The 15,356-nt window shown below is 34.9% G+C and overlaps 1 protein-coding gene across 2 annotated transcripts in view; it reads right to left on the reverse strand.

Annotated features, from left to right (window-relative positions):
* The window catches only part of fto (FTO alpha-ketoglutarate dependent dioxygenase), a 238,346-nt gene that overhangs the window by 161,589 nt on the left and 61,401 nt on the right, over positions 1–15,356 (reverse strand). For both annotated transcript variants that reach the window (XM_056461782.1, XM_056461781.1), the window contains exons 5-7: positions 12,651–12,730; positions 12,392–12,535; positions 468–587 (exon numbers count right to left, since the gene is read on the reverse strand). In XM_056461782.1, coding sequence (XP_056317757.1) covers positions 468–587; positions 12,392–12,535; positions 12,651–12,730 — 344 coding nt within the window. The remainder of the gene's footprint in view (positions 1–467; positions 588–12,391; positions 12,536–12,650; positions 12,731–15,356) is intronic.

Genomic DNA, 15,356 nt, shown 5'->3' on the forward strand with positions numbered 1-15,356 from the left:
AATAATAATAATAATAATAATAATAATAATAATAATAATAATAATAATAATAATAACAATATGTTATATTCCAGATAAGGAATTCTTGTTGCTAAAAAATATATATGAATAAATAAAAATGTCAATTGTTTCTACACAGGAGTTTAAAAAGTTAACCTTAAAAAATGATTATTATTTTTTTTTAAACTACATTTTTAAACTTTCTAATGTCTCAAGTTCTTATTTTGCTGCCTCCCTTATTCTTGTCTTCTGGTCGGCCACACAGAGAACCTGCACACTTGTTTCACATTCACTACAAGGACTGTGCATTTAAATAAATGTAAAATGTGTTAAACAGTGCTGAGGTTACAACTGGTAGCAGAATCAAATTAGCCAAAACATTTCATAAACAAACACTGCAATTGGCAAGCTGTGTGTCAGACGCTGAACTGAGCGAAAATCTGGAGACCTCACTCCATCTCTCTTACCATTCTCTCCATTTCCTTCCAGTCTTTCTCCATCTGCTCCATGGGTTTAGTCCACCAGCTGCAAAATCGAGCGTAACGCCGGCCCTGGAACCAGTACTGCCTCAGCCATTCAAACTCCACCTGAAAGAGCAGCACAGGTCAACATGTTAAAGCTGCAGCCTGTCATCTCCACACCGCTGGAGACATCACAATGAACTGCAAAAAAAAAAGAATGTTTAAAAAAATAAATAAAAAATTCCGCAACTGTCGTCTCCGTCTATTGCTAGTTGGACAGACTGGTACTGTAGTTCTGGCCAAAACTCACACAATACACTTAATTCATGACGTGTGGAACTTTTGGCTTCAAGTCTCCATTAGATGCAGTTGAAAATAAATGTAATAATATATCACACAGGGCGACACAGTGGCTCAGTGGTTAGCATTGACGCCTCACAGCAAGAAGGTCGCTGGTTTGAGTCCCGGCTGGGTCAGTTGGCATTTCTGTGTGGAGTTTGCATGTTCTCCCGGTGTTGGCGTAGGTTTACTCTGGTGTTCCCCACAGTCCAACGACATGCAGTACAGGTGAATTGAAAAAAGAGTGTATGGGTGTTTCCCAGTACTGGGTTGTGGCTGGAGGGCATTCGCTTTGTAAAACATATGCTGCAAAAGTTGGCGGTACCCCTGATGAATAAAGGAACTAAGCCAAAGGAAAATTAATGACTGAATATATCACACATTTAAGCTAAGCTTTTAAATTAGTCTTCATGCACACAGCACATCCGACACCAGATATTTGAATGATTCATAAGATATGGATTTGGTATTAAGATTAAGGTTAATTTCTTGATTTTTTTAATAGCTTTACTGCACACCGTGAGCTTGTATTTGCACAGGTAATTTTGCAAAATGTAAAAAAAAAAAACAGAAATGGCCATGCGTACTGTGACAGGAGCATTTGACGGGGACCTATTATGCCCCTTTTTACAAGATCTAAAAAAAGTCTCTGACGTCGCAAGTGTGTGTATGTGAAGTTTGATGAGTAATGTCAGATTTCTGAATTCTAAATTGTGAAAATTATGCTTTACAAATCTCAAAGATGATGATGAACTTTATGATAAGTTATCATTTAATTTTTATTATTATTCATTGATTGATTGGTTAAGGCTGAAAAACAATATAAAAACTACTTTCATAAATAAATTATTTGAACTGCTTCTTTAATGCACACTTGTATGTTGATTTGTATAAAAAATTAATTAATTGAAATGATTGCAAATAATTAATTGAAATATACCACAGAACAGGGAGACATGGTGGCTCAGTGATTAGCACTGTTGCCTCACAGCAAGAAGGTCGCTGGTTCGAGTCCTGGCTGGGTCAGTTGGCGTTTCTGTGTGGAGTTTGCATGTTCTCCCCGTGTTCACGTGGGTTTCCTCCGGGTGCTCCGGTTTCCCTCACAGTCCAAAGACATGCACTATAAGTGAATTGGGTAAAACAAAAATTCGTCATAGTGTATAAGTGTGTATATGTGTTTCCCAGTACTGGGTTGCAGCTGGAAAGGCATCCGCTGTGTAAAACATTTGCTGGATAAGTTGGCGGTTCATTCCGCTGTGGCGACCCCTGATGAATAAAGGGACTAAGCCAAAGTAAAATGAACAAATGAATATCACAGAACATTCTTTCTATATTTTTGGTTTATATAAAAATATATTTTTTTCATAAAAAAATAAGCATATTTCTATAAAATCTTCTAATTCTAATTTTCTATAAAAAACATTCTTCAATTGAACAGTCTATAAAAACACCATACAAATGTATCTAAATCTAAAAAACAAAATAAAAATAAAAAAGTGCCATCATATTTAGACCTTCATCATAATATTATAAAGAAAAAGAAATTAAAACACCTATTGACTATTAGAACCCCATTCCAAACACACACATCAGGTTATTCTTTGTTACTACCTGAAAATAATGACCACTTTAAGAAAAAAGTTATATTGACACCAAACTTGAGCATTTCCCCTTGCACCAAAAGCTTTTGAAAACTAGCTCAGAAAAGTCCAGTCCTTGAACAAGAGGTCAAACCCTAGCAAACAGCTGACATCTACTTTACAATTACAACTAGACGGAAAAAAAAAACAGCAGACAAGTGTGTTTGATAGTCTGTAAAATGTGGTTGTCGGACAAAAATGTTTTGCGCTCCAGTCATTCTTCACAATCCTTTCTCTGGCTTATGTGCACTGTATTATATATCAGCGCTCTGAAACAACAGCAATCCAGACGTCCATCCATTTATCAAACTCTATCCATCCATCAGTGGGCAATTTAGCAGCAGAATAGAGCAGCAGTGGGAACAGAGCTCCAGTCACCTGAGTCACTGAGGAAAGACGTTTGTGTGAGCTGCTGGGAGTGATTTTCACAAACTAAACACCCACGTTAAGGTCATGCTAACAAGGGAACGCAGGTAGGCACATATACACCAAGAGGACGACGGATGCAGAACAATCATGCGCACACACATATGCGCAGAGGTTTGTTTTTTTATAAAATTATGGGGACATTCCATAGGTTTCCATTGTTTTGACTGTACAAACTGTATTTTCTACTTCAACCCTATTCCTAAACTACAATTCTGTATGATTTAGAAGCTTTTTGAAAAGTGAGGACATCAACAATGTCTTCACAATCAATTACCATCTTGTAATAATAGTGCCATACCTATGTAGATATACAGATTTGTGCCATATGTCATAAAAACACACACAGATGCACACACACATTTATTCTACCTACTGTACCTGCACAACCCTTTCCCTAAATCCATCAATGAAATGTACTCATAAGTCACCTTCTCCTTGTAATACTCATGTCATCATAATATAAATTTGTGACCTGATACTGAATCACAAAAAAATGAGTGCACACACACATGACTTATTGGCAGTATTAGTACTGTCAAGTGACAAGACCAGAGTGGCAGAACACTGAAAAGTAGTAGTATTGGGAGGGCAATTACTGTAATAATTTTATTTTCCCAGTAATGACTGCTCTAAAAAATAACATATAGTTTAGTAAGTTGCAACCTTTAAATAGTTTGTTACAACAATATTTTCCTTGCCTCAGTCAACCCTATTTATTCATCAACTACTTTTTCTAAACATCTATGGGTCTCTTCTTTATTTCCTTCTCAGGAAAATCTGTGAAAAACATTTGTGTTCAATGATATATTTCTTTCTTTCCTGCTTTCTTTCTCTTCTATTAATACTGGGACAAGCAAAGTTGGCTGCGTGTTGACTGATTTTCATTATTATAAAACTGTAAGAGATCTTTTTACTTTTGAACAAATTTGGTGCAGCTAGTGTGCTCTGTGTTCATAGTGTGAGGATGCTTTGGCGTTTTCTTAATAATTATTTGAGTTTTCTCTAAAAGATATTGTTGTTTGTTTGGGGAGTTTAAGGTTAAAAAGGAAAATCTGTTGGTTCTTCAAAGTGAAATCTCTCTGTTTTCCCTTCTTTCTTACTTCTTTCCTTCCTTTCCTCCCTTACTATGAAAGTCAAAGGTTAATGTCAACTACACTGAAAAAAATGTCGGCAAAGTTGTTGTAAATAATTTATATAGGTTGAATTTAAACAAACAATTAAATTTAGTAATGTTCAACTTAATTTGTTTGTTTAAATACAACTTATATAAAGTGTTTACAACCACTTAACATTTAAAAAAAATTGTAAATCCAAGGAATCATCTTTGAATAATTTTTTTCAGTGTGTTTGGTTATTCCAAGATTCTCGAATCTTCTTTTGTGTTTAAAAGAATTTTAAAATATATATATTTTTTTATTTCTTGGGTGCACTTTTATTGTCAACCGCTATGAGGCACGTAATTTCACTCACTTGCTATCTTTGAAATGTCTCTATATATCACCTGTTTCAATCATGCAAGTAGTGTACAAATCTCTATGGGCAACCATCAACTTGTCCAATACTGTTCACTAAGATTGATTATTAATTAATTTATTTATTTCACTCATTCATGCATTATTTCATAATAATAATAATAATAATAATAATAATAATAATAATAATAATAATAATAATTCCTTACATTTATATAGCGCTTTTCTGGACACTCAACGCTTTACACATTGGGGAAATCTCCTCATTCACCACTCGTGTGCAGCATCCACCTGGATGATATGACGGCAACCATATTACGCTAGACCACACACCATACACCAGCTAATGGTGGAGAGGAGACAGAGAGATCAAGCCAATTATGATATGGGGACGGTTAGGAGGCTATGATGGACAAAGGCCAGTGGAAAAATTTGGCCAGGATGCCAAATTTTGTAAAAGAGTAGGTAAACTCTTTTTCGAAGGACATCCTGGGATTTTTAGCAACCACAGAGAGTCAGGACCTCGATTTAATCATCTCATCCGAAACATGCCACTCATTGAGCAGTATAGAGTCCCTATCACTATACTGGGGCGTTAGGACCCACACAGACCTCAGGTTGACCTCACCACCTGCTGGCATCACTAACACCAAACCAGCGACCTTCTTTCTGTGAGGTGACAGTGCTAACCACCGAGCCGCCTATATGATTTAATTTCATACATTTCAAATCACCAATAAAATCTGACAACAACTCTCTAGTAAAGAGTTTTTTTATGCTCAACGCTATGTACAGTCATAATGTTTGTCCTAAGGCAGTATGTTCACTGCAAATCCATTAGAGACAGAACTGGAAACCATTTATGCTCATTAAATCAATTCATTTAGTGCAAAATGATTATTCAGTCTAAAGAAATACAATGTAAGTTAACAAAAAAAGCATGGTATGCACGATTACCAACTGTGTGAGAACAAAAGAAATATAACAAGTGAGTGAGTGAGTGACACTACAGTAGTGTAACACATTTAATTATTATGGTAAAGGAGTTATACATAAAGTAATAATTATACATTTGAAAAGACGTACTATTAATAAAAATTACATAAAATATTTGATTAATGAGCCCTGGTAAATCACACACAAACATAAACACGGGCTGATCTGTGCTCAACATCTTCGCGTCTTTGTGCGACGCTGATCACAACAGTGTCATCACAATAGGAAGGGGATGATGACATCTGCATTTCCTGTTTTCCTGTTTGTTGTTTCGTTTCCTTTGTGTACGTCTGCTGCAACGCAACACCCAAGAGAGACGTAAAGATTTATCACACATGCGGAAAACATCACACCTACACACACACTTCTCTTTCCCCTTCTTCTCGGCTTGCTTCTTTTCCTATTTTACTTCATTGCTTTCATTCTTCATCCCATCAATCTCTCACTTTCCTTCTCTACAGGGAGCAACAGAATCCACTACAGGCTCTCAGCCTTTCTCCTCTGGGAATCTCTCCATCTTTGACTCTTTTGAAGTGATGAGTTAACCCTCCTAAGGATGCTTAATGTAGCCACGTGCACGTGTGTGTATCTGTGTCTGCCCCACATGTAAATGTAAGCACCTCACATTTACCCTCCCACAAGCGTTGAACAAAAGCACTGCTCCAAAATGCATTCTCCAAACAACAGGCCCCAGTGAGGCTCAGCTTAGAGCTACTACACAACTGACACGCTAACACAACAACCAAAACATGTCTAATGTCACTGTACTCCAGAAATACACAACATTTGAAGCTTTTAATCGTCTTTTTAAATATCGACACAGTTGTTGTTTTATATACAACTGCTCAGTAAACAAGTAAATGATACTGAATAACTTATTTGGAGACAATATTGGCAATTATTATCTTTATGGAAATTTTGTTCAGTTATTTATGGACTAATAATGGTCTGTTCATGCTATGTGTGTGAATGAAGATAACATTAAAACTGTTGTGAATGAAAAGCAACAGCAGTGTTCAGAACACAGATATAACGATAAAGATATAGAAAATCTATCAATCATTCATTCATTTTCTTTTCGGTTTAGTCCCTTTATTAATTTGGGCTCGCCACAGTGGAATGAACCACTAACTTATCCAGCATATGTTTTACGCAGCGGATGCCCTTCCAGCTGCAACCCATCACTGGGAAACACCCATCCACTCTTGCTCAATTCACCTGTACGACATGTCTTTGTGCTTGGGAAACCGGAGCACCCAGAGGAAATCCACACAAATGGGCAGAACATGCAAACTCCACACAGAAATGCCAACTGACCCAGCCGAGGCACGAACCAGCAACCTTCTTGCTGTGAGTCGACAACAATACCGACTGCGCCACCAATTATATCATTATATATATAATAATTTTTCACAGCTAATAAACGATAAAACAATGAAAGCCAGTTAATTAATTTAATCAATTTAAATATAAAAATGTGATTTAAAGCTACAGTACAGAGGCATTGTAGAAAGGCTCTGCTTGATGTTAAGCCCTAACATATTGAGTATATTGAAAACAATTGGTTATACCAAAAGAATAAGGTTTAAAAAATACATTGAAGTTATGCAGATAGAATAAAGATAAAGAATAAAGATAAAATCACCTCAGGTATACTGGGCTAGGTTCAGTGTCTTTGTGCTGCCTCCTTTGAAAGCGCTGGGGAAAATAATTTGTGCTGTTCTTATTCCACAATTACACCGGCTTGTGACTGCTAAATTCATTTGATTAGACTCATTTGATCGACACTTCACAAGCAGGATTCATTGTTCAGATGTGCTTATAGGTCACTGAGGACACCTGCTGGTTTCAATAGAGTAATGCACAAACAAAAAGCAAACTAAGGGTGCTTACACACTTGGTTCAATTGCCTGGACCGAACCCAAGTTCGATTGTCTACCCCTTGCCCCCTTTTCAACTGGTTTGTGTTCACCGTCTTTTTTCCTTCTGAACCCAGGTACACTTGCATCATTAAGCTGCTGTTTTGAGTACAGCTGTTGCTAGGTGACGGCCACGAAAGCAAACTGCCAAAATGGAGACATCCACATATCACGGTCATTCTGCTTTTACTGAATCTTTTGCTTTTGTCACCAAAATCCAAATACAGAGAGCCATGTGTGTTTATCTGCCGCAAAAAAATATGATAAACGTTCAGAACATCACGCGATGTCTGCAGAAGTCGTTTTTGGTGGGAACAAGCAGGCATGGTATAAACGGGACATTGCAGCCTACATTAAACTTTAACAAACAAGTAATTTTTTCTCATCAATAATTAAAACAGTTGCCCGACAAAAATTTGTTTCATTTTATTTTATTTTTTTTGTTTAATTCAGTGATTCTTAAAGAATAATGTATTTGATTTCTACATCATGATCACTTTTGATGTACATTTATTTATTTTTTGTAAGTGCTTTAAAAATAAGTCTATTTCCCTATATCAAATATAGAATAAAAGCAGAGAACTGTTCTTTTGTAAATATAACTTATTCCTGTGATTCAAAGCAGAACTTTATTCCTCCAGTCTTCATTCATCGTTCTAATATAAAGATTGTCTGCTTTATTACGATTATCATAATTATTTATTAATGCTTCTTATTATTAAAGCTGAAAGCCTTTTATTTTCTCTGCTTGAGTTTTTTGTGGAAAACAATGTATTTTACTATTCAGCATTATTTGATGAATATATATTGCTAAAATAATATACGGGGAAAGATAGAAAATGTTTATATTAAGAAGCAATTTCCTTTATTAAATATACACATAGTATTTTTTTTCTAGCAAATATGATCATTTATTTATGGTGAGGCTTATACAAAACTGGCAAGCCAGGTACAAATAAAAACAACATCTAAACAGGAAGAAGAAGAAAAATGTATTATGTTCAACCCCTTAGTAGCATGGCTTGGTATTAACACTAGAATGTAGTTTGTATTTGTATTTTGTTTTTAAATCTCACACTGAAATCCATGAACAGGTCCTTCATCTGCTGTGCCGTTAAACCGCACAGCTGACGCTCTCATTCTGCTTCATAAATACCTGTGTTGGCTATCAGTTATAAGCATTGAAACTGGCTTGAACAGGATCATCTTTAGTTGGACTGAGATCAGACACCCAGGGTTCACTTTCACATATGGCCATCTTCAAAGAAATGCTACACTTTGTGTTGGTTCAAACCTACAATCGCTTCAGACCAGTACCGACCGCTGACAGTCTCACTACGGATGCCGGAGGCTACAAATGCTAGCAGCCGCTTTTGTGTCTGTCGTCCCCCCGCACACTGATTGTCTGTCTGTCCTTCTGTGTTGAAAAACCCACACAGCGCCGCAAGCTTTGAGCCAACATGGAGGCCAGTTTCCCGCAGAGCCTGCTTGCAACAGGCACAGAGCTGGAAACTATGCGACTGGCATTTAGAGCCAAGCCGTCTGCTGCTGTGAGGTACTGAGACTAAATGCCACCTGCATATGCTGGAGGCAGAATGAGAGAGAGAGAGGGAGAAAGACAGAAACAAAAGGCTTTCAGTGACAGGTGGACAGTCTGTCAGTCTATGTTTCCAGCTGAACGTGGCAGTAACTACTGTAGTGGTCAGGTGTTTATCATGTAGGCCTACAGTTCCCAAGCATAAATGAGTAGACCCCTTACAGATCTCTCTTTTAAATTAAAACTGTTTATGGGATACTTTATAAGAACAAATGTGTGCATATATATGAGAATTTGCACAAAACTGGAACTAACCTAACAAAATACCTTAAAATGGTGGTCCACTACGATATCATATTTTAAACTTTAGTTGATAAAGATGTAGTTGTGTGAACATAAACAACATCTCTGAGTGTAATATGCTCAAAGTTTAATGCAAAGGGAGACATTGGCTTTTACAGAGTTAGCTTAGCAAAGGCTACAGCGAATGAAGTTTGAGGGCTACGAAAGAATACATCCAGGTTAGTGAGATCACAAACGCTCATACACTCCGTGCAGCCAAGGGGTGTGGCCAGGGGCACTGTAATTTTATAGCAGAGAAAGCTAAAAATTCATCCAAACGCTGCTATTTCCACAGAGCTTATGCTTTTTCTGTATTTTGGCTTCCAAAGAACAAGACACAAAGAGAGAAGTGCTTCTTCTAAACACAACCAAACCTTGAAAATAAACTCTGGACCACCCCTTTAAGATCACAGTCCACCCCAATGAATATATTACAGAAAAAAAAAATTAAAATAACATTTTAATAAAGGGGAAAAAATAAAAATATGTAATTTGTTTTAAATATTGTATTTTATTTTTGCAATACCTCATTTGAATTTAAATATATTATCTCTCTATTCCGAAATATGTTAGGTGACCAAATTTATATTTATTTTAATAAACATAGCTGTTTAATAAAAGCATTTCTTTTTATTGCGCCAATATTTTGTCTATAGTTACTGAAAAAAGGATAAAAACATTCTTATTTACTTACTGCGGTAGCCTATCGCCTATAGATGAAATGGGTAAAGGTTTCTAGACATCTCTAAAACATGGCTCACTTTTAAGACTAGCAATCAATTTCAGCAGTGCACCCTCGAGTCTAGCACTGCTGCGACTCAATCAATAGAGGCCAGTTTGTGCCGTTTGTTTGTAAATCCACATATGCACATCTAGTCATACAAATAAGCCTTTTACAGTATGTGGGTCAAAGATGAAAAGGAGTTTTAAAGCATCAATACAATACACATGTAATACAGCTTTAAATCGTTTTCATATGTTAGAATATGTCTTTTAATTTTTTCACTATTGCCAACATATTATTCTCACATCACAGCCCTAAAATACTATACAGCTGTAGCTTGAAATCTTTATATTTTGCCACCATCTTTCTACCTACTTTGATTTAGTACTTTTTTGTTACATAAAATACCATCTAATTAAGCAAGAGCAATTATTGTTTTACATATTTCAATAAGTACAGGTCAGAATAAGCAGTCTTTTTTTTTTTTACATTAATATACAATGTTACGCTGAATGATGACAGGACATTAGTTCACCCATGTTCTGACATTATTCTGTTTAGTTTAAATGCAATGTTGGAATGCAAGAGTTGGTTTTGTAAATGTGATTTCTCATGTGAATTTTGAGAAATTGCATGCATAAAAACAATAATATACAAATTTAAAATATTATTTACAACATCCAAATCAAGCTTACAATTTCCCAAAAAGTCACATGAAATGCATTTAAACTAAATGAACTAAAATTATAGCTACAGATAAAATAAAAAAAGTATACAAAAGCATGTGCATAAATCCAAACTATTAATGCAAAACTTCAGGATGCACAAGCAAATTAGACAGGACAGAAAATAAAAAAAAACTATCATTACATGGGTTCAGAAGACATGGAATCACGAGTTTGGGTGTCACATCATGCCAAAATTGATGATAACTGCGAAAAATGAAAAAAAAAAAAAAAGATATATTCTTAATAATGCACCTTCATAAATAAAGTAAACACCAGTGACTAATAGGGCCAGACGGAATCTGAGGACATTTTTTGCTATTTCTGCACAGAATTTTTGGTAAAAATTGGTTCCAAATTATTTTGGAAGTATTATAACTAAAACCTTAATATATAATATAAAAAGTAATATCTTTTTTAACTTGTATTTATTGTTTACAATGCAAATCCAATTAGATCCACTTGATTTGGTAAACAAAGCAAGTCTCTAATATAATATATCTACTAAAAGACAGAAAATATCACTTTACAAACTATTGTTAATAAATCAGATGAACATTTTCATATTAGTCAATAATATTACTGAAATTAATTAAAAATTGAATAAATATAAATTTACACACATTTATACAAATAAATAAACAGAATCAATGATGGGCTAAAAATCTGCGCGTGCAGATTCTGTGTGGGCCTAAACATTGCAAAATAATGTAGTACTATAGGTGGCATGGAAATCATGCAACAAAAAAAATTGAAAGAAAAGATGAAGCAGACAAAGAAAAAGATGAAGATGTTGAATTATAAAGCTTCTACTGTTGAAATGAAAATGAAAGAAATATAAAAAAGGTTTAAATGTGTAAATTTGGGCATCAATAACTGAAGTTTCCTTGGGTCTACTTTCAATGTACACAAAAGATCATCTTAGACAATTTATCTTTTGAAAATAAGTCTGTCATACAAGTTTGGATCAAGATGTGGGAGAGTAAACCAAAGCAGAAGCAATTCATCTATATTCTCTAGCTATCTACAGTAGCTAAAATAACCCTCTAAATCCACAGCAAGGCAAGTTGAAGAATTTTAAAAAGACCCTGCAGGCCCAAACCCTTGGGCGTGAGAGAAAGAGAGACAAAAACAGAGGAAAACATCTCTTTTCCAACAACCTCTTCTTCTGACCCTCTATATAGCAACACCAGCCCTAAACGCACAGGTAAACATTCACCTTTATCAGCATCAATAGACTAACACGGTCCATTACTCCAACACACAGCAGATCCTCTACAGATCCCACCATCAGGGGCTGCTTATACTGCAGTCTCCACGCAGTCCAGCACACCAAACAAGAGCTGGATGCTGAGCTCTGCTAGAACAGCATGCTGGGATAAAAAAACCTGTATCAATAATAAATAACATAATAATACATCATTTAAGAACACACACAGGCCCTGGTGGGCAGTTTCAACAAAATAGCCTCAATCAGGTCAGAGTGTTGAGGTCGGTAACCTCCGGGGAGGCTGGAGCCCCAGGCTTTGGTATATATATATATATATATATATATATATTTATATAATTCAAAGAGGTTTTTAAGGTGCCGAGTGGTAATCCAGGTGAGTTGAGGGTTCAACAGAGACCTACGCAAGGCCACACTGATGGTCTGGCCCGCTGAAACGGCTATTGTTTGAGCTTTGAAAAATTAATGGCAAAGTACAACCTTTAAAAAACCTCCGAGCAACCTCATCTGTTACAGCTCGAGACGTGCGTTTGGGATTTGGTTTTTCATTGCTTCAAACACTCGCGTTCTCATACACACCTCGTTGTGGATGTCCTCAATGCGCTGGAGGATGGAGGGCAGGAGGGAAATCAGGCTCTTGGCGTTCTTCTCTGGGTCGCTGTGTAAATTCTCCAAGGCCTCTGAGCAGCGTTTCTGTATGTAGTCCAGTGTACCTGTACAACACTGAAGAAACATGACTGATATTAGTGTGGGGTGTTTAAGAGTAAGGCAAAAATAGGGAGATCTTGGTTAAGAACTTCATAGAGCTTGGTGGTAGAACTGAAGAGATGACACTCACCTGTGCGACTCTGTGCGTTGAGCTGAATCTAGCCGTGTCACCAGCCAGTACACAGTGCTGATGTGTCCGGTTCAGATCATCTGTGGATACAATGCAACAGCCACATACACACAGATATTGATTAGAAACAAAAACATTAAGAAACATTCTGTCATCACTTTTTCACCCTCATGTTGCGCATTCATCATTGGAAAACACATTAAGACATTATAATCGGTCCCTCCACTGAAAGTCTATTCATTCTATAAAATAAATAAATCAATAAATCTGAAATTTTCTGAACTGTTTTAAAGGAATAGTTCACCCAAAAATGAACATTTAATAACCAGATACTCACTCAGAACTCCAAACTTTTCTAAATGTCTTTTTGTGTTAGTGAAGACAATAGAAGATAATTTGAAGAAAGCTGAAAACCTTTTACATTAACTTTAATACAAGAAAAACAAGTACAGTTGAAATCAGAAATATTAAACCCCCCATTTTTATCTTTTAAATATTTCCCAAATGATGTTAAACAGAGCAAGGATATTTTGACAGTATGTCTGATAATATTTTTTTCTTCTGGAGAAAGTCTTATTTGTTTTATTACGGCTAGAATAAAAGCAGTTTTTAATTTTTTTTAAAATATTTTAAGGTCAAAATTATTAGCCCCTTTAGGCTATTATTTTTTTCAGATAGCTTACAGAACAAACCATCATTATACAATAACTTGCCTAATTACCCTAACCTGCTTAGTTAACCTAATTTACATAGTTAAGCCTTTAAATGTCACTTTAAGCTGTATAGAAGTGTCTTGAAAAATATCTAGTCAAATATTATTTACTGTCATCATGGCAAAGATAAAATAAATCAGTTATTAGAAATGAGCTATTTAAAACTATTATGTTTAGAAATGTGTTAAAAAAATATTCCCTCCGTTAAACAGAAATTAGGCAAAAAATAAACAGGAGGGCTAATAATTCGGGGGGTTTAATAATTCTGACTTCAACTGTATATGGAAGTAAATGGTTACGGCTTTCTTCAGAATATCATCTTTTGTGTTCAACAGAATTCAACTCAATTCAAACTCCATTTATAGAGCACTTTATAACACACGAGTGAGAAATATACAACAAAATAAGCATAATAGTATATAAAAGACTATTTTCTAAGAAAATAGAAAATATAAGGTAAAATATAGCTAAACTACCTAAAAAGGTGTATAAATTAAAACAACCAGTTGGTAAAATCAGGTGTCAAAGGCCAATGAAAAAAAATAGGTTTGACTCAAAGGTTTGAAACAAGTAAAGGCTGAGTAAATGGTGACAGAATTAAAAATTTTTTGGGGGTGAACTATCCCTTCAATTTTTGTGGAATGGTACATTATGGTTGTGACATACAAGAATAAACCTCAAGCCTATTTGAGAATAAACCTCAAGCCTTATGAGGCATTTAAGTCTTTTCTGAAGATAAACACAGTTCTTTTGGCTTTAGAAAGACATATTTTTATGTAAATGATCACAGATTTGCTTTAATATTAATATACTGTAGGATAAACCAACCCTTAAGGTCTTTAACACATTTAAGCAAAAATAACACAAAAAAAAGAATAAAAGAGGCAACTTCTATTTAAAATCAAAACAAACTGAAGTCTGGTTCATTCATTTTTAGAGTTTGAAACAGTTCCACTTGTTATCCGTTTACATTGTTTTTGAAAAGGAAAGTGTCCAGCACATGCAGTATACAGTTATAGACAAAAGTGTTAGCTTTGCAGTCAAATTCAATTATTTCAAAAATAGTGCTGTTTAACGGAGAAAATATTTTCAGTTTTATTAATTAATTTACCATAACTAACTTCTGTAGTCTTTAAAATGATGACAGTATATAATATAATTTACTAGTTATTTTGCAAGATTCTAGTAATCAGCTTAAAGTGCATAATAGGGGCAATAAGGAGGACAAATCTTAAGGGGTTAATAATATCAATCAATCCTAGACTAAAACACTTTCTCCAGAAAACAATCTTTAATAGGAAATACAGTGCTCAGCATATACAAGTACACCCCTCACAAATCTATCTTTTAATCATATATTTTTAATAGGAAGCTATACAATATTATATTTGTGCATATACATTAGATTAGTCAGTACTGAAGCCAAATCTGGAGCTTATGTAACAAAATAACTTACCATCACGGTCCAAAAACTAGTACACCCAAATGTTATAGAAAATAATAAATAAAACATTTTAAAAAGAGGATAAATCAAGGGAAGCAAAAAAAAAAAAAGAAAAATTTTGTTAAAATTTTGTAGGTTGTAATTTTTTTTTTTTTTTTTGCAACATTTAGCTTGAATTTAATTGTATTATCTAATTATGTTTGGTGACTTATTTTAATAAATATATCTGTTTCATAACAAAATTGGGTGTACTCAATTATGCTGAGCAATGTGCACTGAATAATGTCCTTGCTCTGTTAAACATCACTGGGAGAAAAAAAAAAAGAAAGACAATTAAAATTCCACAAGTTGTTTACATGAACATTTTAATATAATTGGAGCAGGGTACATGGCTGCTCAGGGATTTTGATATATGTTCAACAGCAAATACAGTCGAAGTCAAAATTATTAGCCCCCCCTGAATTATTAGCCCCCCTGTTTATTTTTTTCCCCAATTTCTGTTAAATGGAGAGATTTTCTTCAACACATTTCTGAACATAATAGTTTTAA

This window comes from Danio aesculapii, chromosome 7, assembly GCF_903798145.1.
Source record: "Danio aesculapii chromosome 7, fDanAes4.1, whole genome shotgun sequence".
Taxonomy (NCBI): domain Eukaryota; kingdom Metazoa; phylum Chordata; class Actinopteri; order Cypriniformes; family Danionidae; genus Danio; species Danio aesculapii.